The sequence below is a fragment of the Callorhinus ursinus genome, unplaced genomic scaffold (assembly GCF_003265705.2).
Source record: "Callorhinus ursinus isolate GAN/ISIS: 27379988/994484 unplaced genomic scaffold, GSC_fseal_2.0 scaffold39, whole genome shotgun sequence".
Lineage (NCBI taxonomy): Eukaryota > Metazoa > Chordata > Mammalia > Carnivora > Otariidae > Callorhinus > Callorhinus ursinus.
In genome coordinates, this window is record NW_027397101.1 from 21,214,268 (window position 1) to 21,226,364 (window position 12,097).

The following is a 12,097-nucleotide window of genomic DNA, read 5'->3' on the forward strand; positions in this document are numbered from 1 at the left end:
AAGAATAGAGTTGTTTCCTTTCCAGGTTTTTGTTTTTTTGTTTTTTTTTTTTTTTTAGAGCCGAAAGGTCTCACATTTATTACTGAACCAACCTACTGGTGCAGAGGCATAGTCACAGAGAAAAATCATTTCCATGATAAGACAAGTCTGTGGCCAGGTAGGAAGGCTGTTTATAGAATGATAGAACACATGATCTTCACGTAGCATAATTAAATATGTGTGTCAATTAAGTGTGTCATTTCATGATGTGTGATGCCTTATAGACCCAGCTTGGTTCTTCTCCAGTGTCTCCTCTTGGAGTTGTACCTGATCTTATTACCAGTTTTCATCCGAATCCACTGGGGAATGGGATCATTCTGCTTTTGTTTCTTGGCCAGGAATCGCTTGATTCTGAAAGTTTTGTGAGAAGACATGGCAAGAAGCAGCCAGCCATGCAGAGCAGGATGGCGGCGAAAAAGAGAAAGCTCTTTTTTAGTTTAATATGTACTGTCTCCCACCCCCGAAAAAAGGATAATTTTTGTACTCCTGTTTATTATTGGGTGTAGATTTTACTCTGCTTATATTTTGTGGTTATTTTTATTATTTTTAGGTCTAACTTTTATGATTCATAATAATTTTTAAAATCCTTAGCTATCTGATTTTTAGAAAAATTTCATTGAGAAAATACTTAAAAGTCAGGGATTTAAAATTGTTTTTTGGTATGTGCTAATATTGCCTGTGTTACACTAATATGGAGGTTTTATTAGCTTTTGTGTTTCACTGGTGTCTTCATGGAACTCCCTTTATATTATTTTAATTATTGTAGTTTTACATACTTGCTTTTTTCCAAGTGGGCTCCACACCCAAAGTGGGGTTTTGAACTCACAACCCCGAGATCAAGAGTTGCATGCTCTACTAAGCATGCTAGGGACCCCACCCCTTACATACTATTTTTTCAAAGGGCTCTAATGAACAAGAACATTGAACATAACATGATTTATAGTTTTATGAGACTAAGATTTACTACTGGGTCAGATTTATTTTGAAAAATATCTTTAGATAAAACTATTAGCTTTAATGAGATATAGGCAAAGATGACTGGCTAAGGTACCCATGGCTCTTAGTGAAGACAGTTTGTCTCTGGAGGTAATGACTTCATAGTACCTCAGTTACCTTCATAGTACCTAGTTTGAGCTCCAGAGCCCACTCAACTTTGTGCTGTTTCTTTCAAAGTGTCTGATTAGAGCATTCTAAACTTTGAAACTGTTCTGTGTCAGTTTAATTTGCGGCAGTGTTTTTTTATTCCTTTCTTTTAGTATTCTGAACTTCATGTTTTGCTATATTTTATAGTCTGTAGTCTTTTTTTTTTTTTAAGATTTATTCATTTTAAAGAGAAAGAATGCACGCACCCTCACAGGTCAGGGGGAGGGGCAGAGGGAGAGGGAGAGAGAGAATCTCAAGCTGATTCCCTGCTGAGCATGGGGCCCAACATGGGGCTCAATCCCAGACCCCAAGATCACAACCTTAACTGAAACCAAGAGTCGGGTACTCAACCGACTAAGCCTCCCAGGTGCCCCTGTAGTCTGTTTGATAAACATATGTTTTAAATAGATTTCACTGAATAATCAGAACCTTTAGAAGATTTTCAACAAAATCAATTTATTTTCACTCTTTGGTCTTTTTTTAAAACATAATTTATATTTTACAGTGGGGTTCCAGTGTATTTCTGTGTTACAAGAAGTCTGTGCCTGCTTCTAATGCAATAGCATATAAAGCTGGTGAGTAAATTAAAAAAAAAATTGTTACTGTAGTTATTGTTGTTCATTAACATTTGGTTAGTTTCCGTAGTGTATTGGTCATCATGTTCCCCTACCATTTACATTTGGTTAGAAGAGACGATGTATACCCCTTTATGTAGTTTATGGGGTTGATCTATTCATAAATTGAATTATCTATAATATTAACATGTAAAGGCACAAGTTTTCTTAAATACATTATATACTACAAGATATATTAATATTACACCCTCCCCCAAACATGTTGTTAAATAGAAATTATCATCCCAGGTAAGCATTTGTGAAATGAACGTTCAAATTTTTAGTCTTACACTAATAGATTTAACAATTCAATGGAAAACTGCTTACTCTCTCTGACCTTTTTATTTTGGCAATCAGAAAGGTGTCAAACTGCATCTTTACTTCTTATATTTCCTTCTCTTATCTCTGTGTGTCTGATTCAAAACCTCATGTTACTTGCCATGAAAGGTGGACTTGCTTCCTTTTTCCTTTGTTGCAAAGAATCAGCTATATGGAGGAGAGGAGGGCCTGAGAAACTTTTCTGCCATGAAGTGTTTGAGAAATCTATCGCCACATTCTTACTGCACAGTAAAGTGTCAAGGGCTGTAAAGATTTAAATGTGACCTCTTCATCCCACTGGTATGGTGGGATAGAAACTGAAAATACAGGTATGCTCCAGTTGTAAATAGAAGAGATACTGGAATACTTCTTGTGAAAAGAAGCAGTGTCAGTTACTTTTTGATCATGCACAATTTGTTTTGCTTCAGGGAAGTCAGGCAAATCCATATATGAAAACTCTTGATTGTTTTTCTAAAGACATTCATACTAATAAATCAGACCATTTTAATTTATAATATAAAAATAAAGGTAGCAACTAATAATTACAAATTTCAGTATCATTTTAAAATGTGATACTTGTTAATATTGCTATAATGTGTTGATTGTATGTGATTTCCTAAATTGTGTGTTTGTGTGTGTGTGTGTTTGTGTAGAAAGTGTCACTTAAAAAAATAACACTTATAGAAACAAGCTTTGTGAAAGTATTCAGGTATTTGATAAAAGACATATTTCAGAATATAAAGCTTTGCACACCGAATTTTGACTCAGAATTCTGATACTCATTTTCAGGAGTTTAACTTAGAGTTGGTCTGCGTATTAGAGACATCAGAGGCTGATGAACTGATGCTTTGTAGCTACTTTATTCTGAAGGGGCTTTGTTATGCTTGCCAGAGGACCCCCTGATCCTGCTTCATTGGTCTCACTCTGTACTCAGCCAGAGGATTTTGGTCTCATTTACTTTTCATGCTGAATATTTTTTCTACTGCTGCTCTCTCAAGATGAGTTTAAGAGCTCTTATATTTCTGTTGCCTTGGCATTATTATACAACACTTAACCCTTCCCTGAATTTTTTTACTGAAATACTTGGTAAATTTTCCTATATGTTCCTCACCCACTCTCTATATGATGTTGTGGTATGCAGAAGAAAATATATTAAGATTGGTGATACTGTTGAATAGAGTTTTGACTTGTATATTTAGTACATTTTAATGTTACAATGAATTATAAGTCCCTGAGTAAAAAATAAAGGGTAAACTTGTTAATTTATTTAAATTTCTGATACAGCAAGAGAAAAAAATTATTTTGAAATTTCACACATAAATATTTTCATGAAATTGTATCACATATAACTTATGGGAAAGTAACTATTTAAAAAATTTTAATACTGTCTCTTTTCTCCAAAAGGTTTAATTTTTAGATATCCAGAAGATGATTATGAGTCATTTCCTCTCTCAGAATCTGTACCTCTCTTCTGCCTTCCCATGGGAGCTACTATTGAATGTTGGGATCCTCAAACTAAATACCCACTTCCAGTTTTTTCAACTTTTGTCCTGACAGGTTCTTCTGCTGAAAAGGTATATTTTTTCCTCTTTCATTAAACCTGTGTTGTCTGTGTTTTTATCCCATAAAATAATTAATATGATGTCAGTTTATTTGAATGTTAGGATTATTTGGCCGCAGTATATTTTGGGTTAAATTTGGACTGTAGTGCCCAAGGTGAGAAGTCAACCATGAAAATTGGCATCAGGATGGAAGCTACCTCTGGAGCTTCTACAGAAGCAAATATAAAGTCTTTCTAGAGCGTTACCCCCAAAACCCAAGCCTCAAGATGATATTATACTAAAAGTTAGAAGACATAAATACCATAGGAAGAATCAACAGCTTTGTAAAGCTGGATTAGACCCTGAAGATATTGAATTGATACAATGACAATATTAAAGATATAAATTAAATATATAATTGAAATGATTTAAGATGTCAAAACATCAGGGAAGAACAGTGTATTTTGTGAAATAAGTAGACAGCCTGGGAAGAGAATCAGACAACTAGAAATGAAAAGTATGGTCCTTAAAATTAGAATCCCTGAATGGTTTGAACAGCAGATAAGACATACATGCAGGGAAAATTAATGAAGTTCAAGATAGGTTACCTCAGATGTGGCAAAGAAAAACATCTAAGAGAGTTTAAAAATGTAGAGGATAGAATCAAAAGGATCAGTGGATATTTAATGAATTCCAGAAGGAGAGATTAGAAAAGGGAGAGGCAGCATTTTAAGGGATATTGGTTGGTTGTTTTCCAGGGTTGATGAAAAATTGAGTCTTTTAGATTAAAGATATACTTTGAACCTTCAGCAGAAAGGTTCATATTATAGTGAAAACATAGAACACCAAAGCAAAAAAGCAACCAGAAAGAAAAGACATACTTATTTTTAAAGGGACAACTATTAGATTGTTGGCTAATTTTTCAATGACAACATTGAGGCTCAGAAGACAAATAATATATTAAAATGGTGTAAGCAGAGATCAGTTTAACAGCATATAGAAAGTACTGGCCAGACTTCGCAGAAAATGGCAAAGTAGGAGGATCCTGGGCTCACCTCATCCCATGGCTATATCTAGGTAACACTCACATCAGTGTAAATAACCCAGAAAACAATCTGAAGATGGGCAGAACAAATGTAGAGAAGAGGCCATGTGAAAGAGGGTAGGAAGGGCAGAGAAGTGGTTGGGAGCTAAAGGGACATGCATGGACTGTCTGTAGGAGGGAGGGACATCACCAGCCTGGAGAAGGGAGGGAAATAGACCCTCACACTGAGGAGCCTGTGTGGGTAAGACAAATCCCCATAATATTTGGCTTTGAAAACCAGAGCGGGGGGCGCCTCAGTGGCTCAGTTGTTAAGCATCTGCCTTCGGCTCAGGTCATGATCCCAGCGTCCTGGGATCGAGCCCCGCATCGGGCTCCCTGCTCTGCGGGAAGCCTGCTTCTCCCTCTCCCGCTCCCTCTGCTTGTGTTCCCTCTCTCGCTGTGTCTCTCTGTCAAATTAAAAAAAAAACAAACAAAAAAATCTTAAAAAAAAAAAAAGAAAGAAAGAAAACCAGAGGGGCTGAATTTCATGAGTTCTTACAATCAGTGGGACTTAAAGCCTGGACGTTTAAAAATCATGAGGCTAGGTTCTAGGACAGCAGGGTGAGTGATAGGAAACTGAGTCCTCACTCTTTTTTTTTTTTTTTTTTTTTAGATTTTATTTATTTGACAGAGAGACAGCAAAAGAGATAACACAAGCAGGGGAAGTGGGAGAGGGAGAAGCAGGCTTCCCGCCGAGCAGGGAGCCCAATGCGGGGCTCGATCTCAGGACCCTGGGATCATGACCTGAGCCGAAGGCAGATGCTTAACGACTGAGTCAGCAGGTGCCCCGTGAGTCCTCACTCTTAAAGAGATAGCACAACAAACAGTCCACAGATACACAGCATGGAAGCAGCAGTTTGAAAACTGGGGCATAGGGAGGGAGAGTTATTTACTCATCTCAGAGTGTATCTTTAAGGGTAGGGTTCCCTGAGTGACTTCTCCAAAACAAAGGAGCTGGCAGGTGCCATTTCCCTCCCCCCACCTGCCAGCATAAACACACAACTACCTGTGGGAACCATTCACTAAGTTGATTAAACTGCATCCTGCCCCTCCAGCCAGGCCCGCCTCAGTCCTACTGCTGTGAGTCCCTTCCCCCAGAAGACTGGCTCGAACCTTGCCAACACCAAGTCTCCCGACTGTGCGCTTTGTGTGGCCTCAGTCCTGGTGGCAGTGGCTGGTTACCTCCTGTGGAGGATGCATGCACCTTGTTAAAACTGAGCACCCCATTGGTGTGTGCTTTGCCGGTCAGCCCAGCTGGCTCTGGTCTTGGCAGCACTAGCACATCCCCTGTGGGAGAGGACCAACCAGCACAAAACTAATAGGGACTGTGTACGCCATCCCCCTCCCCCCAGCATGCACTTTGCCTGTTACCATGGCTGGCCTTGGCAGTGGAGGCATGTCCCCTGTGGGAGAGGACGAGCATGTACCTTGTTAAAACTGCGTGGTCCACCCACTACTTTTAAGAGCAGGAGACTTAGGTGACTTTCCTAACTCACAGAAACAGACACAGAGTTAGACAAAATGATGAGAGGAATATGCCCCAATGAAAGAATGGGATAAAAACAGCAAGAAACCTAAGCGAAGGGGCGCCTGGGTGGCTCAGTTGGTTAAGCGTCTGCCTTTGGCTTGGGTCATGATCCCAGGGTTCTGGGATCGAGCCCTGCATCGGGCTCATTGCTCAGAGGGAGCCTGCTTCTCCCTTTCCCTCTGCCCACTGCTCCTCCTGCTTGTACTCTCTCTCTGTCACATAAATAAAATAAAATCTTAGAAAAAATGATAATTATTCTATTTTTTTTAAATAAAAAAAAGAAAAAAAGAAACCTAAGCGAAACCGGTAAGTAATATGCCTGATAGAGAATTTAAAGTAGTGATCATAAAGATACTTACTGAACTTGAGAGAAGAGTGGATGACATCAGTGAGACTATTAAAAAAGATTTAAAAAGAACCACTCAGAGATACCCCAGTAATTGAAATTAAAAATACACTAGATGAAATAAATAGCAGACTAGAAGAAGCAGAAGAATGAAACAGTGACCTGGAGATCAGAGTAATAGAAAGTAATCAAGCTGAGCAGGTGAGAGAAAAAAATTATGCAAAATGAGAATAGGCTTAGGGAACTCATTGACTCTAAAAGCATAATAAAATTTTCATTATAGGGATCCCAGAAGAAGAGAGAGAAAAGGGGGCAGAAAATTTATTTGAAGAAATAATAGCTGAAAACTCCCCAAATCTGGGGAAGGAAACAGAAATCCAGATTTAGGAGACACTGAGAAGTCCCAACAAAATCACCCCAAGGAGGTTCACACTAAGATCCATAATAGTTAAAATGGCAAAAAGTAGTGATAAAGAGAGAATTTTAAAAGTAGCAAGTGAAAAGAAGACAGTTACATAGAAGGGAAACCCCCATAGGCTATCAGCAGATTTTTTAGCAGAAACTTTGCAGGCCAGAAGGGAGTGGCATGATATATTCAAAGTGCTGAATGGGAAAAATCTGCAGCCAAGAATACTCTTATCTAGTGAGGTTATCATTCAGAATAGAAAGGGAGATAAAGAGTTTCCCAGACAAATAAAAGTTAAAGGAGTTCATGACCAGTAAATCAGTCCTACAAGAAATGTTAAATGGGACTCTCTGAGTGGGAAGGAAAGGCCATAAATAAAAGTAAGAAAAGTAGGAAGCATAAAAACAGTAAACATAAGTGAAACATCTGTGAAAATCAGTCAAGGGACTCACAAAATAAAAGGATGTACAGTATGACACCATATTTCTAAAACGTGGGAAGGAGAAGAATAAAGAATGGGTTCAAACTTAAGCAACCAGCAACTTAATATAGACTGCTATATGCATGAGATCTCATATACAAACCTAATGGTAACCACAAATCATAATCCAGTAATAGATACGCAAAACATAAAGAGAAAAGAATCCAAGAATATTACTAAAGAAAGCCAACTTACTGTAAGAGAAGAGAGCAAGGGAATAAAGGAACAGAGTAGAACTACAAAAACAACCACAAAACAAGTAACAAAATGGCAAAAAATACATACCTATCAATGATTACTTCGAAGTAAATGGACTAAATGCTTCAATCAAAGGAAAAAGTATGATGGAATGGATAAAAAAACAAGACCCGTTTATCTGCTGCCAACAAGAGACTCATTTCAGAACTGAAGATACCTGCAGGTGAGGTGGAGAAGAATTTCTCATGCAAATGGATGTCAAAAGGAATCAGGTAGCAATACTTATGTTGGATAAAACAGACTTTTTTTTTTTAAAGATTTTATTTATTTGACAGAGAGAAGGAGCACAAGCAGTGGGAGTGGGAGAGGGAGAAGCGGGCTTCCCACTGAGCAGGGAGCCTGATGTGGGGCTCAACCCCAGGACCCTGGGATCATGACCTGAGCTGAAGGTAGACGCTTAACCAACTGAACCAACTAGGCCCCCTGATAAAATAGACTTTAAAGCAATTACTGTTAACGAGACAAAGAAGGCACCACACACACACACACACACATTTAGAGGGAGAGGGGGAGATAGAATCTTAAGCAGACTCCACGCCCAATGCAGAGCCCAGTCTCACAATCCTGAGATTGTGACCTGGGCCAAAATCAAGTCAGATGCTTGCTGACTGAGCCACCTGGGTGCCCTAAGGAAGGACACTGTTAAAGGGTACAATCCAACAAGAAGTTATAACAATTGTAAAAATTTATGCACCCAACATAGGAGCACCCAGATATATAAAACAGTTAATGACAAACATAAAGAAACTCATCGATAATAATACAGTAATAGTAAGGTATGTTAACACCCCACTTATGTCAATGGACAGATTATCCAAACAAAATCAACAAGGAAAACAGTGGCTTTGAATGGATTTAATAGATATATTCAGAAACCAGATGGATTTAATAGATACAGTCAGAAAATTTCTTAAAACAGCAGAATACACATTCTTTTCAAGTACACATGGAACATTCTGTAGAATAGATCACATATTAGGCCACAAAACAAGTCTCAACAAATTCAAAAAGACTGAAGTCACACCATGCATCTTTTCTGACCACAACACAATGAAACTAGAAATCAACTGCAAGAAAAAAACCTGGAAAGAGCATAAATACATTGAGGTCAAATAACATGCTACTAAACAATGAATGGGTCAACCAAGTAAGCAAAGAAAAAAATCAGAAAATACATGGAGACAAATAAAAATGAAAATGCAATGGTCCAAAATCTTGGGGATGCAGCAAAAGTGACTTTAAGAGAAATTTAATAGCAATACAGACCTACATCAAGAAGCAAGAAAAATCTCAAGCAACTGAACCTCACACCTAAAGGAGCTAGAAAGAGAAGAAAGAAAACTCAAAACCAGCAAAAGGAAGGAAATAATAAAGATTAGAGCAGAAATAAATAATATAGAAACTAAAAAAACAGTAGTATATATCAATGAAACCAGAAGCTGGTCCTTTGAAAAGATGAACAAAATTGGTTCTAGATTTATCTAGCTAGATTTATCAAAAAAAATTAGAAAAAATCAGAGATGAAAGAGGAGAAATAACAGCCGACACCATAGAAATACAAAGAATTGTAAGGGAATGTTATGAAATTATATGCCAACAGACTTGTCAACCTAGAAAAACCTAGATAAATTCCTGGAAGCATGTAACCTCCCAAAACTGAATCAGGAAGAAACAGAAAATTTGAACAGACCAATTACCAGCAATGATACTGAATCAGTAATCAAAAAACTCCCAACAAACAAAAGTCTAGGACCAGATGGTTTTACAGATGAATTCTACCAAACATTTAAAGAAGCGTTAATACCTATTTTTCTCAGTCTTCCAAAAAATAGAAGAAGGAAAACTTCCAAATTCATTCTATGAGGCCAGTACCAAAACTAAATAAAGACAACAAAAAAAGAGAACCAATATCTCTGATGAACATAGATGCAAAAATCCTCAACAAAATATTAGCAAACTGAATCTAAGAATACATTAAAAAAAATCATCACAATCAGGTGGGATTTATTCTGGGGATGCAAGGGTGGTTCAATATTTGCAAATCAAACCACGCAATATATCACATCAATAAGAGAAAGGATAAAAACGATATGATCATTTCAGTAGGTCCAAAGTACAACATCCATTCATGATAAAAACTCTCAACAGAGTAGATTTAGAGGGAACATGCCTCAACCTAATAAAGGCCATATATGAAAAACTCACAGCGAACATCATCCTCAGTGGGGAAAAACAGCTTTTCCCCTAAGTCAGTAACAAGCAAGGATGTCCACTCTCACCACTTACTTAACATAGTATTGGAAGTCCTAACTGCAGCAATCACATAACAAAAAGAAATAAAAATCATCCAGATCAGCAAGGAAGAAGTAAGACTTTTATTATTTGCAGATGACATGATACTATATATATAAAACCCTAAAAATTCCACCAAAAAACTACGAGAACTGATGATGGAATTCACTAAAGTTGAAGGATACAAAATCAGTGTGCAGACATCTGTTGTATTTCTATACACTAACAACGAAGCAGCAGAAAGAGAAATTTTAAAAATCTCATTTGCATGTGCACCAAAAAAAAAATACTTAGGAATAAGCATGACCAAGATAGTGAAAGACTTATACTCGGAAATGTATGAACACTGATGAAAAGAATTGAAGATGGGGGTGCCTGGGTGGCTCAGTCATTAAGCGTCTGCATTCGGCTTGGGTCATGAGCCCCGCATCGGGTTCCCTGCTCCGCGGGAAGCCTGCTTCTCCTTCTCCCTCTCCCCCTGCTTGTGTTCCCTCTCTCACTGTGTCTCTCTCTGTCAAATAAATAAATCTTTAAAAAAAAAAAAAAAGGAGGGCGCCTGGGTGGCTCAGTTGATTAAGCGACTGCCTTTGGCTCAGGTCATGATCCTGGAGTCCCGGGATCGAGTCCCACATCGGGCTCCCTGCTCAGCAGGGAGTCTGCTTCTCCCTCTGACCCTCTTCCCTCTCGTGCTCTCTCTCATTCTCTCTCTCTCAAATAAATAAATAAAATCTTTAAAAAAAAATAAAAAAAATTAAAAAAAAAAGGAAAAGAATTGATGCAAAGAATTGGAAAGATATTCTATGTTCATGGATTAGAAGAACGAGTATTGTTAAAATGTCCATACTATCCAAAGTAATTACAGATTTAATGCAATTTCTATCAAAATACCAACAGCATTTTTCAGAGAGCTAGAACAAACAATCCTCAAATTTGTATGGAACCACAAAAGACCCTGAATAGCCAAAGTAATCTTGAAAAAGAAAAAGGTGAAGATATCATAATTCCAGACTTCATATTATATTACAAAGGTGTAGTGATCAAAACAGTATGGTACTGACACAAAAATAGACACCAATCAATGGAACAGAATACAAAGTCCAGAAATAAACCCACAATTATATGGTCAATGAAGGAGGCAATGAAGGAGGTCAATGAAGGAGGCAATTCCCATATGCAATGGGAAAAAGACAGTCTTTTCAACAAATGATGTAAGGAAAACTGGACAGGTACATACAAAAGAATGAAACTAGATTACTTTCTTAACCATACCTAAAAATAGATTCAAAATGGATTAAAGATTTAAATGTGAGACTTGAAACCATAAAAATCCTAGAAAAGATCATAGGCAGTAATTTCTCTGACATAGGCCATAGCAATATCTTTCTAGATATGTCTCTTGAGGCAAGGCAAACAAAAGCAAAAATAAGCTACTGGGATTACATCAAAATAAAAAACTTCTGCACAGCAAAGGAAACAGCCAACAGAACTAAAAAACAATTATTGAATGGGTGAAAATATTTTGCAAATGAAATATCTGATAAGGGGTTAGTATCCAAAATATATAAAGAACCTATACAACTCAACAGCAAAAAAACCCATAATAAACCAAATAGGCAGAAGACATGAACAGACATTTCTCCAGAGACACACAGATGGCCAACAGGCACATGAAAAGATGCTCAACATCACTCCTTATCAGGGAAATGCAAATAAAAACCACAATAAAATATCACCCCACACCTGTCAGAATGGCTAAAATCAACACAAGAAACAAGTGTTGGTGAGGATGTGGAAAAAAGGGAACCTTTGTGCACTGTTGGTGGGAATGCAAACTGGTACAGTCAGTGTGGAAGACAGTATGGAGGTTTCTCAGAAAAATTAAAAATAGAAGGGACATGTGCACCCTTATGTTTATTGCAGCAGTATTTAAATTGTTAAAGCAGTCCGAGGGTCCATTGATAGATGAATGGGTAAAGAAGAAGTGGTGTATATATATATATACACACACACACACACACACACACACACACACACACACACACACACA

At 37.5% G+C, this 12,097-nt stretch overlaps 2 protein-coding genes across 5 annotated transcripts in view; one reads left to right on the top strand and one right to left on the bottom strand.

Moving 5' to 3' along the window:
* The window catches only part of DENND4C (DENN domain containing 4C), a 135,215-nt gene that overhangs the window by 44,597 nt on the left and 78,521 nt on the right, over nucleotides 1–12,097 (top strand). For all 4 annotated transcript variants that reach the window (XR_012374787.1, XM_025887828.2, XM_025887829.2 and 1 more), the window contains 2 exons: nucleotides 1,688–1,757; nucleotides 3,519–3,688. Coding sequence is in view for 3 of the 4 variants with exons in the window: in XM_025887828.2 (XP_025743613.1) it covers nucleotides 1,688–1,757; nucleotides 3,519–3,688 (240 nt within the window). In the remaining variant the exon portion in view is untranslated. The remainder of the gene's footprint in view (nucleotides 1–1,687; nucleotides 1,758–3,518; nucleotides 3,689–12,097) is intronic.
* On the bottom strand, nucleotides 5–417 carry LOC112836213 (large ribosomal subunit protein eL39-like). The gene has a single exon (XM_073880872.1). The coding sequence runs from the start codon at nucleotides 411–413 to the stop codon at nucleotides 258–260; it is 156 nt and encodes a 51-aa protein (XP_073736973.1). The 5' UTR covers nucleotides 414–417; the 3' UTR covers nucleotides 5–257.